General features: G+C 40.0%; 3 protein-coding genes across 6 annotated transcripts in view; 2 read left to right on the top strand and 1 right to left on the bottom strand.

The window, feature by feature from the left end:
* The window catches only part of vsnl1a (visinin-like 1a), a 29,395-nt gene extending 27,314 nt beyond the window's left edge, over nt 1-2,081 (top strand). For both annotated transcript variants that reach the window (XM_055044400.1, XM_055044401.1), the window contains exon 4: nt 110-2,081. In XM_055044400.1, coding sequence (XP_054900375.1) covers nt 110-307 — 198 coding nt within the window. In that variant the 3' untranslated portion in view covers nt 308-2,081. The remainder of the gene's footprint in view (nt 1-109) is intronic.
* Nucleotides 2,082-3,103: 1,022 nt separating this feature from the next.
* On the bottom strand, nt 3,104-4,925 carry sf3b6 (splicing factor 3b, subunit 6). Its single transcript, XM_055044431.1, has 4 exons — nt 4,801-4,925; nt 4,004-4,122; nt 3,642-3,780; nt 3,104-3,504 (listed from the first exon to the last, which is right to left on the bottom strand). Exons 1-4 carry the CDS (start codon nt 4,828-4,830, stop codon nt 3,415-3,417), a joined length of 378 nt encoding a protein of 125 aa, XP_054900406.1. The 5' UTR covers nt 4,831-4,925; the 3' UTR covers nt 3,104-3,414.
* Nucleotides 4,926-6,923: 1,998 nt separating this feature from the next.
* On the top strand, nt 6,924-21,566 carry tdrd6 (tudor domain containing 6). 3 transcript variants are annotated; one of them, XM_055044340.1, is made up of 19 exons: nt 6,924-7,190; nt 9,581-15,222; nt 15,405-15,484; nt 15,598-15,654; nt 15,747-15,792; nt 16,126-16,193; nt 17,110-17,164; nt 17,265-17,326; nt 17,798-17,849; nt 17,956-18,041; nt 18,141-18,203; nt 18,615-18,633; nt 19,204-19,283; nt 19,357-19,396; nt 19,506-19,537; nt 19,624-19,687; nt 19,803-19,864; nt 20,126-20,180; nt 21,049-21,566. In XM_055044340.1, exons 2-19 carry the CDS (start codon nt 9,657-9,659, stop codon nt 21,135-21,137), a joined length of 6,576 nt encoding a protein of 2,191 aa, XP_054900315.1. In that variant the 5' UTR covers nt 6,924-7,190; nt 9,581-9,656; the 3' UTR covers nt 21,138-21,566. The 3 variants fall into 3 exon arrangements, with proteins under 3 accessions (XP_054900315.1, XP_054900316.1, XP_054900314.1); XM_055044341.1 differs by having other exon boundaries at nt 6,924-7,290; nt 19,627-19,687; XM_055044339.1 differs by having other exon boundaries at nt 6,924-7,290.
* Nucleotides 21,567-21,588: the final 22 nt, after the last annotated feature.

Genomic DNA, 21,588 nt, shown 5'->3' with positions numbered 1-21,588 from the left:
GCCTCGGGCTGAACGGCTTGTGTTATTATCCACATGGGCTCACCAACCCCCTTTCCTTTCGCTTTTGTGCTTTATCTCCCCCCCACACACACACACACACCCTCGGCAGGCGATCTACAAGATGGTCGGCACGGTGATCATGATGAAAATGAACGAAGACGGCCTGACGCCCGAGCAGAGGGTGGACAAGATCTTCTCCAAGATGGACAAGAACAACGACGACCAGATCACGCTGGAGGAGTTCAAGGAGGCGGCCAAGAGCGACCCGTCCATCGTACTACTGCTGCAGTGCGACCTCCAGAAATAAGCCGGGATGCGGCGGAGAGAGCGCCCCTCCCCCCACCCCCACCAGCCGCCACGGACTGCACAGAAAGAATTTCATGTTCCATTCGGTTTGCAGCTATTTCCACTGAAAAAAGTAAAAAAAGAGAAAAAAAGAGAAAAAAATTATATGCTTGGACTACCTTTCAATGGATCTGCTTCTTGTATTTGAAACACTCGTGTGCATGAGAATGTTATTTGCTATGAAACAAAAACATCGACACAGCATACCTGCAAACACACACACACACACATCTCTACATATAAACAACTTGCACAAATAATAACTATATATATGAAGAAATATAAATATGAATATATATTAAAATTATTTATAGATCAACTGCCAAAATGTGAAGTGTGCAAAAGTATTTTCCATTCAGTTTCATTCTACCAGAGCTTGCGCATCGTGTGATGTGCTGACGTCGAACTTGCCGCTACTCTATTTATTGTTCCGAGTTTACCGATGCTAGCTGTGCGTGTTTCACCAAAACCTGTCGACCGAACCGAACTCTTGCGACGGCGTACCTTCTTCCAGAACCCCCATCCGTCTGTTCAAATATTAGCTCTAGACGAGGCGGATTAGCCCGAGTTTCCCCACCGAAACGAGCCGGTGCCGTCCACGAATACAGTCAATGTTGTTCATTTGCATGCCTTTAGGTTCTGCCTTAAAAGTCGAATTTCCATCCGGTGATTGAAGACAGAAAGCCTTATCGACGCGACGCAGTGACTCTTGAGGGGAGACAGTTTTTTTTTTGTTGTTGTTGTTGTTGTCGTTTTTCTTTTTCAAAATAACTCAGCCCGCTGCGAGTATTCTTGTACCGGTTGTAAGCTCTGTGATCCGTTTGAGACTTTTTCTTTGGATTGCTTTTAACTGTGGGAGCATGTTTCCTTGTAGATTATCTGTGCTATATGTTGCTGAGACCTAAATGTCCCCTGCCCGATGTGCACACTTATCTCGTTACAAGTTGGCCGACGCCGAGGGATCAGGACCGTGTCGGTTTGGACGAGAGCTAAACTCGCAGAACTCCCGAGGTAAACCCAATGAAGGCGACTGATTTCGGATCGATCGGGCTGGAGTTGTATTAGGAAAGCCAGTCCGATTCAACTCTCTTTACTTATTTGTCACGTTTAGTTCATTTTGGCTCTCAGGTTGCATATCGTTACGAGGAATTAGAAGTGAGCGTTGAAGTAACCCAGAGGGGAGGTGTTTGCGGTGTCCCAAGAGGTCAGCTCTTAAGGTCAAGATTTTCTGTTCGGTAGGTTTATTACAACTTGTCCTCTTCGGAGCCCTCAAAGTGTTTCTCTTTTACCAATCAGTCCGATTTTTGTATGTTTTTTACTCCCTTTGTTTCATACGTCCCACAGTGAAGCAGTTCCTCCCGACGGTGACGTTACTGACGTTCCTTGGCCCCAGTATATTCCAGGCTTTATGCATTTGTTTAGTGGGATAACAGGAGAACGATGCAGATTTGGCAATAAAGATTTTATCATGTTAGTCCATCTTCGTCCCCTCAGCAGTGTGGATTGTAACCCTGGTAAAGTGTCCAATCTGAACATCTTAGGCCTGATGATGTTTCTAACTACGACCCTCCTTCTGAGAGGATACCAAGTCAAAGGAATGGCAACTGTGTAAAAAAAAAACAAAAGCAAAAAAAAACAAAAAACAATTCTTTTGTAGCATGTATTGTGTCCCTGACGACATGGCTGCACTACTCCCTGTATTGTGATTTAATCTAATAAAATAAACTCTATGGGCAGTTTGTCTGGTCTGGTGACTCAACCAACCGTCCTTTCGACCAACATCCACGGCTGAAATGCAACAGGAATGGAAAAGTCTAGTAATGCTTAATAAATGCAACAGTTCCCACTTTGATTTATTGATTCTGTATGCATTCTCTTTGACTTTAACATTTTGTCGATCGGTATTGAACAGAAAATTGTGTTCTCATCACCTCACATACATGAACAAATTTATCCGTTCTTAAAAAGATATCTATTGCTTATTTAGAAATTTGAAAGAAAAAAAAAATCATTTTATGACGTAGTTTGTCGACAGCCTTGAATTTCGATTGAATTGCGTTTTAAATTGGGTCTAAAACACCAAATCAGCAATAAAGCTTTTTTTTTAAGTCCAAGCGTCTCTAGAATTTGAACAAATATGATTTATATATATATATATCATAAAAATATGGACCTGTTGCTAATAAAATGTAACTATTCAAGAAGCACAAGCATTATTTTACGCTCAAATAGCCAGAATAACACAAATAATACAAAGTAAATTCCAAGCCAGCATTAGCTCAATGCTACTGTAGGCCAACTCTGAACGTGAAATTGATGTTTACATATTTCAACTCTTACTGTTACCTTTCCCTAATTCTTGCAAGAGGCAGTTTGTGCTGCTATATCACTTTTTAGACTATTTTTAAATTGAAATTCTAAACCAACGCATTTGTAATCATAAGCCCACTTTTGGATTTCAGCTCTAATTTTTGTTGCAGACTAAAAAGTGTCACCTCCTGATAAAACTTTGTTTTTTTTTTCAAAAAGGACATATAAACATTTATGTTTTCTTGTGTAGAGTTTAAATTAAACTGCTTTCTGGGTGAAATCAATTCCCGAAATATAGTAATTCTCATTTTGAGGCTTTACATTTAGACATGTGTCAAACACATAAGCAGAGTCCTCTTGTTTGCGTTGAAGTGTATAGATCTCACAGGTGTAAGCGACACTTTTACATAATTATATGGAGAATGTGAGGAAAAGTAGGGAAACGGGCTTTTAGAAAAAGAAGCATTTATTTTACAGAAAAGTTTAACTCCACATGAGCGGTTCGTGTTGACTCCAGCTTACTGTTCAGAGAGATAACTCAAAAGATCAGAACCATTTCTGCTGAACTGATCAAAATAAAACGGTTAAATAGAAACTATCTGGCTTCAATTTAAAGCAAGAGAAATAAAAAAAATGTGTAAAATGGCATTATCCACAATTGTAATCACAAGCATAAAACAATCAAGAGGGGAAATAATTTTTTTGTTTGTTTGTTTTTACAAAGAATGAAAACTGAAAGACGGGGGGGCCTCGGAGACGCTACTTCGGAGGGTCTGTGTTGATTCCATATTTCTCTTTTAAGAGCTTCAGTTGTTCCTCTTTCTTCTTCGTGTCCATTTTCTGGAACGCCTGCAAAAAACAGTAACACAGAAATACAAATTTAGCAGGAACCAATGCGACGGATTCACCCTTTTCCCGCACAAAGTGAACATCATTTGGCTTCGCTTGGGCACCAGACTGTGGAAACTTGTGCCGCAGAGACGTACTCTGTTTGCATTGTAGTAGAGAACAACGAGGTAACGGTTGCAGACGTTGAAGCCAGACAGGTGGTCGCAGGCATTCTTTGCATCGAAGATGTCTTCGTACACGACGTAAGCGGTTCCTCTGGTTTCAGGTGTATTCCCTCTGTGAGGAGAGACGAACACGGTGAGCAGCAGACCGACATGCACTTTTAATTATTTACAGCAAAACGTAGCATGTGCAGAGGCTTAAACCAACAACGTTCTTTGTGTAACAAAAAAAAGCAAAAGTCTCACAAGTGAAGCACGTGGGAAAACACTCCCATCTTTACAAAAACATTAACAGAGTTCAATATGGTCCCCAAAAAAGTGTCTGAAACTGAGCTCACGTTCGGATTTGTCGTATTGGTCCGTATTTCCCAAAGATATCGTACATCTCCTCAGCTGTGATCTTGTAAGGAAGATTCCTGACATACAGGATTCTGTTCACCTCAGGAGGTAATCGGATCTGCAATGACAAGGGGAGAACTTTTTTTTTTTTTAAATAAGATTTTTACCAATCACAGAGGAAGCAACAACATCTCAGAGACTGTTTACAGCTTCCCAGGCCTGTAAACTGGTTGAAGACAAAAATACAAATGCATTACAAAACATTTACTTGTACACTTTAAAGACGAGCAAAGAAACCGTATTTAAGTAAAATTACAGCTCATAAAGATTACTACTAGATTTTTAAATTGCAGCTACTAGATTATTTTGTATTTTTAATTCAACGTTTTAAGAAGCTCTGTTTCAAACTCTTAACATATTTACAATTGATAAACGTTTGCCAAAATATTCAAAGCTTCTGAAACGTTTGTTTTATTAGTAAAAACGCATCGAATTAAACATCTTTATACGTAAACACCCATATGCGAGCAAATAGCATTCATGTCCGACAGCATTTTTCGCCTCATATCCGATTAGAAAAGTACCTCAAAGCTCTCACACACTTATAAAGTATTAGAGACTTCAAGGTCAGTGCAACAAATACAGAAATCAGCACTGTAATAGCTCTAAATACAGTAACCCAGGCTCTTCTCCGGTGCTAACACGGCTAACCGAGTTAGCCGTGTTAGCACCGGGTATTAAGCATGTAAGGACTTAGCTAACATTTACGTTTACAGTCGATTCGATTTTAACTTACGTTAGCGCGTTTCGCTGCTTGCATAGCCATGGTGGCGGGTTAAGTTGAATAAAACACGTCGATAAATAACAAGCACGCAGTGTTCTGGGTTTTCCTGTCGTCGTCAAAATGGCAACAGTCGCTGGTTTGTGACAAACTTCCGGTGACAAACTTGGAGGCAAACAACGCGGTGCTGCCCCCTGTGGTGCTGAAATGAATATACAGAATTTGTCACAGTGGGACTTTGTTGCTCCACCTTTCTCCACATGCCATGCTGTCGAAACAGTTAGGCTTGCACTCATTCTGACTGTATATAGTAAAATAAATTCAGATTTATAAGTAAGCCACCATTATAGAATATTATTGTCCCAATTTAGTAATATTAAATATGATATGTTTTTCTTATATTACTTACAAAAATGTCCACTAGGTGTCTCTATGTCTCATCAGCTTCACAAGCCATTACCTTGTCTTGAAAGGCTGTTTAGTACTCTGACCTCTGAATTAAATAAAACTGACACAAATGGTGAAGTTTTTGCCTGATAGGTAACGAAAAACAAAATTCAATGTCAGTCAATGTCGTACATGAACATGACACTTTAACGCTATATAAAAGGCCACAAACAACAAACAGTAAGAAAAACATGCAAAGGTGCACATTTTAGAGTCCGTACTGCATGAGAAGGAATTATCCGTTGCCAGTGTTAAATATTGGTGACCGTAACCGTTCACAAAAAAGCGAAACTTTTTTAGCGTTTAAGAAAATGCACAGCTCAGATAATCCCTCTGATGAGAAAACATATTGTAGAAACACAGTCCTGTCACAGCATCTCAGCATTTGAGAAAATCAGGAGATCCTTTAGCTCTGCCTCTCAACACATTTAAAGCGAAAAGAAAGATTGATAATGCTCGTCAGGCCACACCAAGGAAAGACAGTTTAGGCTATGAAGTGCTGCCGCATGTGGCAGATAAAACAGATCAGATTAAAACGGTGTAGAATGATTTGGAAAAAGGATCAATTTCCATCAGTATGAAAACAAGCAATGATTGTTCCAACCTGTGAAAGATGGCATTTTGTCACCTTGTTAAGGAAGAATAGAAAAGAAGACAATGTGTTCACTCAACTCCAAATAGGAGATTTAGGTGTCACCGAGAATTTGTCCTGGTTTTACTCCAATAAATACAACTTCCATATAGATCCATTTTCAGTCACTATGAAGGAACCTAAATTCTGGGTTCTTGGAGGCTCAATCAGTTAACGTGTGCAGTAAGGTTATTTCCTTTCTAAAGGCAATTAGATTATCTAGATGAATCTAGTCTTTTTTTTTTTTGTGCCTTGCTTATTTTCCAGAACCACACTCCAATCTGGCTGCATAGTGGCGCAGTTGTTGTTGCCTTGCAGCAAGTAGGTCATGGGTACGATTTCTGGCCCGGAGTCTTTCTACGCAGAGTTTGCATGTTCTCCCTGGGTTCTCTCCGGGTACTCCAGCTTCCTCCCACAGTCCAAAAACATGACTGTCAGGTTAACTAGTCTTTCTAAATTTTCCCGAGGTGTGAGTGTGTGTGTGCATGGTTGTTTGTCCTGTTGGTCTCTGTGTTGCCCTGTGACAGACTGGTGACCTGTCCAGGGTGACCCTGCCTCTCACCCGGTATGTTAGCTAGAGATAGTCACCAGCACCTCCTGACCCCACTAGGGACAAGGGTTTTAGAAAATGGATGGATGGATGGATGGATGGACGGACGGATGGGTGAATGGATGGATGGGTGAATGGATGGATGGGTGGAAGGATGGACAGATGGGTGGATGAAAATGGTCAAGGTTCATAACTGTTCTCACATCTGTCAGAAACAGATGTTTCTTTAATAAGCGTTTGACATCTAAACACAAACTGATAAATGAAGGTAGTTAAGCTTAACATTAGGTTATATTTTTCTAAAATTATTAAAACTCACATTTGAGTAATGGTTTTAAACTCGCCGTTCATGTATTTCTTTTCTTTCTTTTTTTTTCATTTTTACCTGAAAATTAGACAGCGTATTGTTATATTATATTTATTTTTTTGAACGCTTTTTTAAAATTTAACTTAATGGTATTTCCGGGTCACGCGAGGAGGAAGAAAAAAAAAAAAAGAGAGAGAAACGTTAGGCACGCGCTTGTGTGGGGGGTTTTAGGCTAGCGACCGTTAGCTAACGGCTGTGTGCAGTAAGGTTTGCTCACTAAACTAAATTCCTCTGGGAACAGCTAAACTTCTCACCGAGAACACAGAACATCGCAAGAGAAAAGCGTCGTGACTGAACCGACTTGTAAAGCAGCGGAAAGCCCGGAAAGTTTCGACGCTGTTAACGTGAGCGCGGGTGCTCCGTGGATCTGCTGGGCGGAGGTGAAAACGCCGAGCCCAGGCGGCTTGTTGGTGAGCTACCGTCACTCCAGGTGTTAAGAGGATTGGACAGGTTCGCCAAAATAAACAAACAAAAAAAAAAAAAAACAAACAAACCCAACAACAAAAAACGGTGAGTTTATATATTGGAGCGGATAATTTTCGATTAATTGTGGCTAAGGATTTGTGTGACAACTGGAAGACCGTTAATAATTAAGCGAACAACGTGACCTGTTATGTTAACGGCCGTTTTATGTAGTAACTTAGCTAAATTGCTACTGAAAGTAAAATGAGCTAACTGTATCACATATGGCGTTTTTTTGTGTTGTTGTTTTGTTCTTTTTTACAAGATTAATGTGTTTCGGTAGATCTCGCGTTGATAGTTTGGAAAAACACAACGTTTTTCACACAGTTGTCTGTGCGCAGAACAAAATCATATATGATGAACATGTGTCGTTGTTATGTTGGTTTGGTGTACCCTGTCAGAAAAGCATACCGGAAGTCCACAATGCTTTGCTCAAAGTAGCGCATCGAGGGGTATTAAGTTTAGACGGGTATTACAGAGTTAGCATAGTCCTTCAAATACAACTATTTCCGTGTGTCTCACTGAAAGAAAAATTAGTAATGAACAAATAAATGTTCAACAGGAGTGTTTATCATTTTTACGGATGCGTCGGGTGGTTTTCCGGTGCTGCGCATGCGCATGAACAGTGCCTGTGATATTTCAACACCCTGTTCCAGTGAGCGAGGGGTTACAATGGTCGACTAAGATGGCGATAAGACCAGACATACTAACATGAGACAACTAATTCGAGAAATGATCATTATCAGCAACTATCACAAAATATTACACTAATTTACATTCTATGAGGAGGAGACTTAAATGGGAACTAGAACTTGAATAAAACTTCCCCAAAAGGGAGAAATAAAGAGAGAGAGAATCCCCAATAATACCCTATATAAAATGAGAATATTGAAGCAAACCAAAGAAGTCTCAAAGGAGCGTTCAACACCACATCTGGAATATTATGAGCTTTAATGCTAGGGGAGCATTTGTGAGGTGCTCCAAATACTTCTTTAAATTAGAGAAGAGAAAATTTTGAGCAATCATTTATTGGCTAGTTTAAGACCAACAATGTGATTTTTGAAGATCTTTTTGAAGATATATTTTGAAGTATGTCTCAATTTTATTTTTTTATGAAACTTAATATTTGGCAGATTTAGAAAATGAAGACTGAACGGACACATTTCTAAGGTAACAAACAAAACTGATATCGACTTTAAGGGAACTTATGATTGAGAAATTAATTTAAAAGACGTTTAACATTCCATTTGCTCTTTTAAGGATAATAAATTCTCTATTAACGATGGCGTGAGTTGTGAATTCTGTTTTTTAAAAATTGCAAAGAACTGACCCCATTCTTTTAAAGTATGTTAAGAGTAGATACTGAGAGGTGAATTACTCTCAAGGATTGCTTAAATTGACCCGAAAACTTCTCAAAAATTGAGTATTGAAAATTTGGAGAAAACATTTTCTAAACCCTGACACTAAAATATTTGCAAATATCTTTCTAAACAACTGAAATTAGAATTAAAGGATATTGGTGAAGAAGAATTGTGATTTTTGCCTGGAAGAAGCATAAGTAACCATAGTTGACTAATTTTGATCAACAGTTTGTACTTAATGACCACAATTTTTATTTTATTTTATTTTTTTACTGATTTTAATAAAGCCTTTTATTCATAAGCCCTGAATTTATGTCAAAGAATATTATAATTTTTGGATTTGGAGATTATTTCTCATGGACTTCTTTTTATTTAAAAAGGGTGGGAGAGAAGTGAACAACGGTTAGTTCTCTCTGCTGTGGTCTTTCAGATAAAATTAAACTTTAAAAGTTGAGTTTGAAATTCAGGATGGCTGGTCAGCAGTTGTCAGCGCCTTTCCCCCCCGACATGAGAATGGCAGTATTTAATAAAGGGCAGTGAACTTGTCTAACCTAATAAAAGAAGCACCAATCAGGCATTTAATGGTGGACAATGACTGCTCAAGTATTGGTAACAATTTTTGATAGTAATTAAAATTTCTTCTCATGAATTAAAAACTATAAAATGGATTTAAATGTTGAAAGTTAGATATTACCGTTTTAGATTGATGTAAGCTATTTCTAATTCCCAAATAAGTGAATTGTTTTTGACAGGAAAATCTCCAATTCTTTTATGAGGAGGAGCAGGACTTTTAATGTTAGCCTAATTAGTTGTGGGTTAACTGTCTTTGTGGTATTACATTATCAAATCTAATCTGTTTTTGGCAGTCATGAGCTATTAATTTCAGATTAGCTCTTTGACCCATATGTAAAGACCCTTATTCAGTCTTGGTTTGGTCACCATGTGTTTTTTTGTTTGTTTGTTTCTTTTTTTCACAGGTAATATTCAGTACCTGCACACCGGCACTGAGAAGGTGGCAAGTCATGAGCAGCTGCCGTCCAGGAAACTGCCACAATGTCTGCAATCCCTGGACTTCCTGCAAGAGGATCAGATGTAACAGTGCTTGTAATCAGAGTTCACTTGCATCCCTTATGTGAGCTGGTGGCGTTCTGGGGAAAGTTTAGTCAGCAAAGATCAACAGATTATGAAATTCTGGCTGATGAAATTCAGTCTCATGGAGCTCTATTTAAAGACCTGGAAGGAAATCCTGGTGACCAATGCTTAGTTCACATTGATACTACTTGGTACAGAGCACGCATTGTGTCCAGAAATGGCTCCAAATATAGTGTTTTCCTCATTGACAGAGGGATGACATACACTGGCACCACAAGCAAGCTTGCATGGGGTAAAAAAGAACATTTTCTTTTGCCCCCTGAAGTTGAGTTATGTGTACTAGCAAATGTGTTACCACTTTCATCTGAGAATAGATGGTCTCCAGTGGCTCTTGAGTTTCTAAAATCTTTCACTGGAAAATTAGTCAACGCACATGTGCAAGATGTTCTGGTGCCAGACAGAATGATTCTCCTGAACATCCCTTGCATATCCAAGCAAATGTATGAGATGGGATTTGCAAAAAAGTTGGCTCCAGCAACCTTCCAGGACTTTCTCCACATGTCACTGAAATCGATCAGTGGAGCTGAAGGATTGACAGAAGTGCAGCAACTCTATTTGGGATCGGGTGAGCAACTGCAGAAACAGGAACTATTCATGTACCCAGAGTTGCCAGGAGGAACTGTGGAGACTGTCATTGTAACAGAAGTGACAAATCCTCAACAGATTTTTTGTCAGTTGAAAGTTTTCTCTCACGAATTAAAGAAACTAACTGAGAAGGTTACGCAGAGCTGTGAGAGCAAAATGTCCAGTTGCATGATAAGCCCAGACATGATTGGGTATCCATGTGCAGCAAGAGGAAGGGATGGTAGGTGGTACCGCTCTGTTATACAGCAGGTGTTCCCAACAAATAAAGTGGTGGAAGTGTTAAATGTAGATTATGGAACAAAGCAGTTTGTCCAGGTGGAAAATGTGAAACGACTTGGGACAGAGTTTACCAGGATGCCAGTTGTCACTTACGTTTGCTCCCTCCATGGTATCCTTGACAAAAAGGTAGGATGGACAACAAGTGAAATCGACTTCCTCAAGTCACTCCTGCTTCACAAGACTCTGATAGCCAAGGTTGAATACCGAAGCATCTCTGACCAAGTTTACTATGTTACACTATATGGTGATGACAACATTAACATGAACAGCTTGTTTGGTTCCAAGGAAAACTGTTTCCCAAAGTATGAGAAAACACTTGGAGATTATGCCCTGCCAAGTGGAGTTTATACTCAGCAGCATCCAGTCCAACCAGAAAGAAAGATGCTACCTTCCCAACAGAGTGTGGAAGAGATTCCTGCTGAAGACCTTGTCATAAACTCCTCACATTTGGCAGTCGTTCACCATGTATCCTCCCCATCAGAGTTTTGGATCCAAACCGATAACTACAGAAAAGATCTGGAGGAACTGTTGGACGCAATGTACCATCTGTACCAAGATTCAGCAAATACACACATGCTTATAAATCCATCTCTTGGGCTCTACTGTGCTGCACAGGCGCAAGATGGTGAATTCTACAGAGCAACTGTGACAGAAGTTGGTGAGACACGAATCAAAGTGTTCTTTGTTGATTATGGCAACACTGAAGTGGTTGATAGGAGTAAGATCAGGATCCTCCCTGCTGAGTTCAGAAAGATGCCCCAACTGGGTCTGAAATGTTCCCTGGCTGGTGTCAGACCAAAAGATGTGCGATGGAGTCAAAATGCTTTGGAATATTTCATCAAGACAGTGACAGATAAAGAACTCAATGTGCATGTGAAAGGAAGATACAATGACAACTATGTTGTCCAACTGATAAATCCAGAAGCACAGACAGAACAAGATGTTACTACACAAATGTGCACAAATGGCTTCGCTGAAAGAACTGAGCTTCCAAGAGAACCCGCTGTTAAAGATGCATTGAAGCCTTCCGTTGTATCTTCAGCACCACTTACTGATGTAGCGCTGCCACAGGTCTGTAAAGACATTGGAATATCTTTCAGACCTACATTTGGTCTTCTAAGCAATGAGAGAAAAATCAGTACCTTCAAGGAACAAATGTTTCCCATTGGAAGTGTCCTTGATGTCAATGTCTCCTGCATTGAAAGCCCAAATGACTTCTGGTGTCAACTGGTTCAAAATGCCGGCTCTTTGAGATTGCTTATGCATGATATCCAGGCCTATTATGCAAACAGTGAGTTTGAGCCTAATGTAGATGCTGCCTGTGTAGCTCGTCACCCTGAGAATGGAATGTGGTACAGAGCTCTAGTCATTCGCAAACATGAAACCCCCCAAGTTGATGTGTTGTTTGTGGACTATGGGCAGACTAAGACTGTCTCCCTCTTTGACTTGAGAAAGATAAGTCCAGAATTTCTAACGCTCCACGGTCAAGCGTTTCGATGTAGCCTGTTGAACCTCATCAGTTCTACGTCGGCGATTAACGAATGGAACTACAAAGCAAAGGAAAGGTTCCAAAACTTTGTTGAAAACGCTGCATCCAACTTTATTATTTTGAAGTGCACCATTTATGCCGTCATGCACTCCGAACAAATGGTTCTTCACAACATTGTGGATCTAGAGACTCCATTTGAGAGCATTTGCAACACTTTGGCCAGTCTCATCACAAACATTCCTCCCAAGAAAGCTTCTGGGCCGTCTTTTCGTCTGGACACATACTACTACTCAACGCACAATATCAAAACTGGCACAGAGGAGCAGGTCACTGTGGCGTTTGTGAACAGTGTCAGTGATTTCTACTGCCATCTTGACAAGAATGCTGATGTGATGAAAGACCTTACAATGAGGGTGAACACTCTCTGCCAGCAGCTTGAGAGGGTAAAGGTTCCAGCAGTCTTTGGAACCTTGTGCTTTGCAAGATACACTGATGGACAGTGGTACAGGGCTCAGATAAAGGCCACAAGACCAACACTACTGGTTCACTTTGTGGATTATGGTGAGACTCTTCAGGTGGATAAGTCTGACCTGCTCCCTGTCCCCAAAGAGGCAAATGACATTATGTCTGTGCCTGTGCAAGCAGTTGTGTGTGCTCTCTCTGATGTTCCTAATGATGTTCCGAGTGAGGTAAACGAATGGTTTGAGAAAACTGCAACAGAATGCCAATTCCGTGCGTTGATAGTGGCTAGAGAAGCTGATGGCAAATTATTGGTAGAGCTCTACCATGGGAACACCCAAATTAATGCAAAGATAAAGAAAACATTTCAGATTGAGAAGCAAGAAGAGCAAGTTGTCTGCCAGAGTTGGAAACCACATCAGGCTCCAGCAACTCATGCACCAAAGATAGAAAAGACTTTTTCAAACCGAGCCATGGACAATAAAGATTACGAACAAGCCTCTAAAAAGAGCAATTTCTCTACCCCAAAACCTCCATGTCAAACAAAGCTCGATTGTAAATCCACTGATGAGAATCTGAGATCTACATTGAAATCCACAACTCAGAAGCACAGACCAGCCCCACGAGAGCTATACAAAACTCCGTCTCAAAGACAGCCAAACAAAACATTGACTAACGATGGTTCTGAGGAAGCCAGTGGTCAGTTGAGACCCAGAAAAGTGAGTCTCCCCACTATAACTGAAAGGTTCTTTTCAGAATCATCTGGCACAGAATCCCAGGAGGAAACCCCAGCTGAAAAACTCCCAAAACTCATAGACCTCCCATTGAAATGCATCACACCCGGCACAGTAGTGGATGTCTATGTCTCGCATTGTGACAGCCCGTTAAGCTTCTTTGTGCAACATGTCAGTGAAGAGGTTGACCTATTTTCTCTGGTGGAGAAGTTGAACAATCCAGATTCAACATCAAAATCAAGCCCTATCAAAGATGTGCAACCAGGTGACCTCGTCAAAGCAGAGTTTGCAGATGATTTATCCTGGTACAGAGCGGTTGTGAAAGAAACTCTTGAACACGCAAGGGCTCTTGTTGAGTTTATAGACTTTGGAAACACAGCAGTGATGCCAATTTCTAAAATGGAACAACTTCCCAAATCTCTTCTGCTGTTGCCAGTTTATAGTACACACTGCATGCTAAAGGACGCTGTTGTTCTTGGAGAAGAGAAAGTGTTTGAACCACATGTGTTGTCTGCCTTTAAAGACGTCATCGGCAGCTGTGGAGACAAGGTGCTCAAGTGCCAGTTCATCAAACAGGTTGGATCTGTGTGGGAGGTAACTCTGGAAGATGGCGCCCTGGATATTGGGTGTAAATTGTCTACAGAGGGGAGGGATTTTAAACCAGAAAAAGTAGTGAATGAGCAGCAGGTGCAGAGTTTTGATAAAAGAAAGGAGGAAGAGGACTCTGAGAAACCATTGTCGCCCTGCAGTTTAGGCTACCCACACCAAAAATATATTCAAGAGGGGCAGCAGTTAGAGGTCTACGTTGCAACCATCAATGAAGATCAGACATTTTGGTGTCAGTCTGCCGATTCACAGGAGCTCTGTATGATAACATTAGCTGTCTCAGAAGTTGAGAGTACAGCAGATCAAAACATTAATCCAGATGCTCTTTACCTCGGAATGCCATGTGTTGCACTGTTTGTTGACGATCAACTGTGGTATCGTGCGGAAGTTGTTGATAAAAGTGACAATGAGCTTTCAGTTCTTTTTGTGGACTATGGAAACAAGTCACAGGTAAATGTCACCAATGTCAGAGTGGTACCACCTGCCTTACTGGAAGTTCCAGCCCAAGCGTTTCTCTGTGAGCTTGAAGGCTTTGACGCATCTCGCGGATTTTGGAGAGATGGAGCAGCAGATGAGTTGTCTGCACTTACAGCAGACAAGTTGCTACAGCTCACTGTCACCAGAGTAACAAGGACAAAAGGAAAACTGAAGTATGTGGTAGAGATGAAGTGTGAGGGCCAGGTGATAAACGAAGCAATGAATACCTTCTGGAGCTACTTCGGAACAGAAGACATGCCTGATTCGGGTGGGTTGGCTACTCCACAGCAGCTTGATTCAATCAACACTCTACAGGAACTTCTTCATGATGTTGCTAGTTACTCCACTTGTACAGTGTCTCAGGATGAGGAACACATTGCAGAGGAGCCCAACTTCCTTCCAATTGAAAACAAGGTCTTAAAGTTAGCCAGTAGTCTAAAGCCGATTGAGTGTTCCGAAGACTCCAATAATGAGACTGTTGTTGAGTTTGGACAGGATGAACAGCAGTCCAGTGAAGAAATAATCATGGTCCCTGCTGCCACGACGCCTCCTGAAGATATTTTTTCCTCTGATAGTGTCGTAAAGGAACCCTTCCAATTTTCAGCAGACCTTTCAGATGAAAAAGCCATTTCATGCTTGAGTGAAAACGTAGTTGTGGTCACTGGCCAAGATCCCGAGGAGGAAAATACTTCAGTGCTTCATGCTGGAAAGCCAAATGATGATGGTTCTTCTCCAAGGGATGGTGCTTCAGGGGCCAAGGATGAGCTGGAGGGTGGAACTGGAGACAAGGAGACACTTAGTACTTCCTCCTGCACCTTAGAGATGGACACTTTAAATGGTAAGATACAACTCAGCTTTTTTTCTGTGTTGTAATTGCCACACCTCAATTATCTCTTGATAATTAAAAATGTACAAATCCAACTTAGTCATTTTGCTAACCCAAATAGCACATTTTATTTTAGTTCAAAAAAAGAACATTTCATTCATTTCTTCTTTTCCCTATTTTATCTCTTCTTCAAGCTCCAGCTATTGCAGCAGAAGAAAGAAATGTTGATCCCCTACAGTTTGACTTAATGGCCTTTACATCAGAAGATACAATGGTAAATGTAGATTATATTGGGGTCACAGTTAATGAATTAGCATGAAAATTATCATTGTGTGCTTGGGGAAATTTAAGGATGGATGAAATCTAACTCTTTATTTTTCTGTAAAGGATTTTCAAGATTTTTTGAAGGAGATGGCAGATACAGAATTGGATTTCTCAAAACAGGTAATATCCGATGGATGTCGAAGCCTGCTGTGATTCGGAGTGACCTCAGGTTCACCTGCTTTAAGTTTTAATTAATTTTCTTGCCTTATTAGACTGAACTGGTGCCTTCCTCAACTACAATTCAAGAGCAGTTGTGTGGTGAGTAACTGTTTAAGTTCATCATGCAATAGAGAGGTGCTAGTTTCTTTTAAAATTGCTTATTCTACAGGGAGCCGTGAATCCCATAAAATGTCCTAAGATTTAGATTAAACCCTTACTATAAAATAAAGGTCTTAAAATGTTTTTATTTTTTTAAAAAGTTGGTCTTAGATACATTAAAGACAGGTCTTAAATTTGGTTGTGAGAGGACTGTTTATTCTTGCATATTCTATGCAGTTATTTTTGTCGTGGGGTATTTCTCTTTGTCAAGTCATAATGAAGATGAAGACGTGTTTCTGAGTCAACTAAAGGAATGTGTGATTGTTGTTACAGAACAGGAAACTAAGGCTGGAGAAGGTCCCCTACGTAAGGAGGAGACATGCGTTTCTGCAAATGTGGAGGTACGTTACAGAAGTGAGGAAGGTAACAAATTATAGTTCTGGTAAGACGCTAGTAGATAGGATTTGAATAATGGAAGTCGTAATAATTTGGGCTTCTATTACAAGTAATTTGGTGCTTAGATCTTTTATGTTTTCCTGTTTTTTTTTTTTTTAATTCTGTGTGTGTAGAGTCCATATTAAACATTCAGGCTCAAACCCACCACCATTTTATTATGGTGTCCATCAGCAACACCTTCTGAAAAGATTCTGGCTGAATATTTGGCCTTTGTCCTCAACGGAATTGGTTCATTTGAGCCACTTTTCTGACACAAGTCAACTTTTTATTATTCATAAAATCTACCATCAAGCTTCACTTGTTTTGGACAGTTTTCCTGTTAAATCACCCAGCTGTTCCTATTTCAACCACTGAGCTGTGTTACACCAGCGCCTACCCCACAGAATGATTCTGCCACCACCATGCTTGATAGTTGACACAAATGTCTTGGATTTAAAAGACTCCATTTTGAGTCCTCCAACCATACCTCTTGTCATTGATAGAACCAAACAGTTCAATCCAGAAGGCATTTTGTTCATCCATAGATCAGCTATGTTTAATTGAGCCTGGATGTGTTTTGATAGCAGGGGACATTTAGCCAGCTATTCATGGGAGTGTACGTACATATTTGGCCTTAGAAGTACAGTTTTGATATTGTGTAGAAGAAAAGTGCACCTAATTCTTAACATTTAATAACATTGACTTTATTCTGACTATAATTTTACGCTGGAAATGTTGTGGTTTGACTCAATTATTTGGAAAAACAAGATATTTCTGCTAAGTGTTTCTGAACGTCTGGCAGTAACTGTAAATTACATTGTAACAAACCCAAAAGGCCGCAATCAGAGTCAAGTCTTCATCTCAGCGTCTGAAATGTTTCAGGATGACTCCGCGAGTGAAGAGGATGCCTCCGCCCAGCACATGGACGCAGAGCCAGGTTTGCTTACATCACATCAGAACGTGAAGCTATTTGAGTCAGGCGTTGCTCATTGGTGACTGACGCAGCCAAATATCTACATATCATTCTGTCTCGGCAGCCCTGGTGCAACGATCTACCACAAACAAAGAACAGAACTGCACATTCCCCCCCAAAGAAACGGTAAACGCAAACCTCTTCCTTCACTTTCAGGTTGGGCCACACGCCTTAGTGCAATCAGGAAGTTGAAGTGGAGATTTCATCACCTAGAGTTCATTTTGTATTGACTTTAAAGATGTCAGAATATTCTCAAACCTTAATCTTGGCATGAAAAACAAGTGTTTTTGTGCACATGAAAGAATCTCTGTCATGTTTGAGTCATATTATATTTTGTCCTATTATGAATTACAAAAGTATTTAATTCTATTTAACGGAACAAATCTGCTCTCCGTGTCACTGATCCTTGCCAACATCGACAAAAACATCCAAACTAAACCTGGGAGAAAAGTGTGAAAATTGTTCAAGAAAATCCAAACCAGAGCTGTACATTTCCATACAGAATTTTAGAAATACTTCAGACTGAAAAAAAAAGAAAAGATGTTGACACGTTTCAAATGTTTGAACCCGGAAAGGTGAATATTGTTGCTGTTTCAGGGTGAGGATCATCATGTCTTGGTCTGCTCTTTGGAAGAAATCCATCCAGCAGGTAGAAAGAACTCATCAGTTGGAAAAGAACAAAAAATGTGTTTGTTACAGCATCTGCTGTGCGGCGTGGATTATAATTTTGCTACAAGTTTTTCTTTGGTTTGCAGATTCAGAGCAAACCTCTGATGAAAAGATAAGTGCATCAGATTGCCAGAAACAGGAGACAGCAGAGGAAATGACACTTTGCTTCTCTGTGAGTGTCAACATCATGCGTACGAAGAGAGTGTTAACTTTTCAGCTCAGTGCTGACTAATCAATGTTAAGTGGTGTAATTAACTTGTTTTTTTTTAAGGTTTCTGAAGGAGATGTAGATCATATTTGTGACAGAACCGAGCCAGCTGAAGAGTCAGATGAGGTGAAACATTCTGCTGTGGCGCAAAATGAACGATTTACACACAGGGCGCCTTTCAAAAACATTCATACTTCTTGAACAGCGCTGGCATTTTGCTGCATTTCAGCTGCAAACGTCAATGTTTATCAGAGGAGTTTAGTGAGAGGCCTGTAGCAAAAAAAAAAAAAAAACGTTTTTTTTTTGTTGTTTGTTTTGATAGATAAAAAGCAGAAGTCGGCTTCCTTCTCCTCATTTCAGAAAAACACGCTTGTCACCTAAAATCTATTGATGACTTTAATGTGACAAAATGTGGAAATACTCAGAATAAATGAACATTTTTGAAGGCACCATATTCGATTGATCATTCATAATTGCATTAAAGATATTCTATTGATGTTTAATTGTTCTTGCATTGTCCTTGTTTTGAAACAATAGGTCCAGGAAGCCGCAGTGGGTGAGTATCAGTTCAGGTCACCTAGGTAACATCAGATTAATCAACATTTCTTAAACGAAGCAGCTGCATTAGCAAGAGAATGTGAATAAAAATGTGAATTGTTCTAATTGATGGCATCGTTGACAATTTCTTTATGCACTAAAATTTATTAATGGAAGAAAATATGTGCTGCAGACATACAAATAAATTCTGATTTCTGTTGGGAACATCTGAGTGATTATTTCTCTCAGATACCAATCAATGCTTGCCACTTTGCAACATCCATTCCTGGATGTTGCAATATCTAGCAGTTACTTTTGTAATTTCCCGTAATTTCCCTTCCTGCTACAGCGGGGGTGAAATTACCGTAAAAACCCAATATTGGCTGGAACGCGCAACATCTGCAGTTTCAGAAACCGTTTGAATTTTTCAGATGGCGCAAATGTTGCCGAATAGGAGTACTGTAAATTTGGCTGCGTCGTCACCGACATGTTGGAAGGGTTAATGAGCGATTTTACAAATGGAAGCGATTTGATTTGAGGATAAGTTTGGAAAGCAATTTGCTTCCTTCCATTCCTTCTTTCTGCACAGAAAGTGTGTCGGGAATCACGGCGGCAGCAGCAGATGTTCCTCAGCACGTTGAGGTACCGGGCACTCCCAGCCCTGACAAGGTATCGGTCAGAATAACCCATTGCTTCGTCTGACGTGTGATTCATGAGCGGCTAACCTGACCCTGTCTTTCAGGACAACTCGCCGTCGGAAGACGAGACCATTCCCGTTAAAGGTAATGAACTTGCTGCTTTTCTTCTTTACGACTTAAAAGTGAACGTTGATCACATTTTTGAGCCCTTTCCTCATCTATTTCTCTACTTTTCCCTGTTCTGTTTTGCCAGCTGACGGGGCGTTACAAACCTACGCATATGTGGTAATGTATATCAGAGTTTCTTCCCCCTCTTAATTATGCTACGTGTTCTTTCATCTGAGTAAATCCCGATTGTGACGCCATTTCAGAAGAACATGGATGAAGAGTTGATGTGTTCGGTCAGCGAGAGCCGTTCAGCAGACGACTCTCAAGGTATCGGACACCTCTATCAAACTTCTTCAACAAACGTTTGGAACTTGCACTTTATTACGGAGTAGTCCTTCGGTTTAACAAAGAAATGATGCCGACGTGTTTTTGTTCCGTCAAGACTCGGAGCAAGATCCTGAAACGGACTGCAAGTCTGAGGAAACGGCTCCACCGCTGAACGAGGTAAAAGAAGAAAAGATGACAAACGTTCCATGCTTGGTTTTATTAACAGTCTCTTTAAGTTGAACAGAACTGTTGACGGCATTCCCGCTCTATGTGCAGCTCAACTTAACAGAGATAAATATCAATGACTCTTCTGAAACAGATTTAGCTAAATATTACAACAAGACCAGCCAAATGTTCAAACATTTGGCTGGTTTTAAAAATTAACTAGACTTCTCTGTTGGTGTTTCTATGTTCACAACTGGCCTTTTTTTGTTCTAGGAGTTTGATGACAGCGATCTCACAGAGGAATCGTTGTCTGCTGAGGACAGTTTCGGTAAGCAAAGTTCCCCAACGCTCACTCACCAAGGAAAATTCACCAGAAGATTTTAGCTTTTGACAAGGAAAAATAGTGACGAAGCAGAGTTACTCGACTAATGTATGGCGGCGTATGATAGAAAAAAATCTATCCCAGATAGGAAGCAAGAAATCAAATTTCCGCTGAAAAATTTAGAGCTTGACCTTAGAAATTTTCTAGGAAAAAAGTGGATATTTCTGGGTTTCCAAAGTTGAAAATATTTGAGTTTTTTCTAGCAAATTTTTGACTTTTCAAACTCAAAACTTTTTATGGGGGGTAGGCAGAAATGTATTTATTTATATCTCTGTAATGGCGCTGTCTTGTCCGGCATACGGCATTTCACTAGGACGATTAGTCAATACTTTATACTCTTTAGTGATTTCTCGGATGGTTATTTCTTACTTCTCCTTGTTTAAAAAATATGTTGAAGTCGTCATGATGTTACTCTACCTACCACTGGTGACAGCATTAATTATTAAACAAAGCTTTATGGAATTAAGTGGAAAATACATAAATTTGTCCTAATAACAGAGTTTCTGTTATATTTGTGTTCAGAATAGTGGTCTAACGTCAAACTATATTAATCGCCGCTTTAAATAGATCATATTTCTACACGGCAAACCGTTTACCAGTGTCTGTAGTAGAGGAGTATAAATTGAAAATGTTTTAATTTATACAATTAATGAGTAGTTAGCAAATTTTCCCTTCTGATTTGGAAAGAATGCACACCAATAAACGCTATTGTGCAGTTCAAGAACTTCACTCGACACACCGACAATTTTCTTTGACTTTGTTGGGAGAATCTCCTCATTCCGTTCACAATCACGCATGTTTTGCTTCCTTCTAGAGGCCCAGCTGTCAAAGATAACTCACCTCTGTCTGATCGTAAAGGACGGAGCTGCTGATTATCTTCCCGAGCAGCAACCAGAGGAATAACGGCCTGCCCTTTTTTGGTTTACTTTGTGGTCTCAGATCCAAGTTTGTCAGCTACTTATGTTCTGCTCTGAATCAAACGGGTACAGATCAGTTAGCTTGTCTTGATTTCTTTTTTTTTATATATATATAGATATATATAAATATTTGACTCAGCAGGTTCTCCTGTTTTTCATTGTTCTGAGTGGGAAAAAAATCGTTTACCTGTAGGAATTTGTTCGTGTTTTTTGTGATGCTAATCGGAGCACTGTTGTAGGTGAATTATTTGTAAGAATTTCAGTATTTTTTTCTTGAGTCTAATTTTGTTATGCATCTAAAATACTTCAGTAGCTGTTGGTTTGTGGAGTGGAAACAATTTCTTTATTTGTTGTGAACACATGCATGCTTTGAAATAATTTTTTTTGTGTGTGTTGACCCAATAAATATTCCAGGTCAGTATTGATGAGTGGTTTTT

This window comes from Poeciliopsis prolifica, unplaced genomic scaffold (genome assembly GCF_027474105.1).
Source record: "Poeciliopsis prolifica strain line A6 unplaced genomic scaffold, Auburn_PproV2 SCAFFOLD020, whole genome shotgun sequence".
Taxonomy (NCBI): Eukaryota; Metazoa; Chordata; class Actinopteri; order Cyprinodontiformes; family Poeciliidae; genus Poeciliopsis; species Poeciliopsis prolifica.
Note: the sequence above shows the minus strand (reverse complement) of the source record. Positions and strands in the feature narration are given on the sequence as shown.

Coding starts and splice junctions, on each gene's coding strand:
- sf3b6 (XM_055044431.1), bottom strand. CDS start 4,830: ATGGCTATGCAAGCAGCGAAACGCGCTAAC. Junction 4,123..4,800: donor AAGCAGCGAAACGCGCTAAC/GTAAGTTAAAAT, acceptor TTGTCATTGCAG/ATCCGATTACCTCCTGAGGT. Junction 3,781..4,003: donor CCAATACGACAAATCCGAAC/GTGAGCTCAGTT, acceptor CTCTCCTCACAG/AGGGAATACACCTGAAACCA.
- tdrd6 (XM_055044340.1), top strand. CDS start 9,657: ATGTCTGCAATCCCTGGACTTCCTGCAAGAGGATCAGATGTAACAGTG. Junction 15,223..15,404: donor AGAGATGGACACTTTAAATG/GTAAGATACAAC, acceptor CTCTTCTTCAAG/CTCCAGCTATTGCAGCAGAA. Junction 16,194..17,109: donor GCGTTTCTGCAAATGTGGAG/GTACGTTACAGA, acceptor GAAATGTTTCAG/GATGACTCCGCGAGTGAAGA.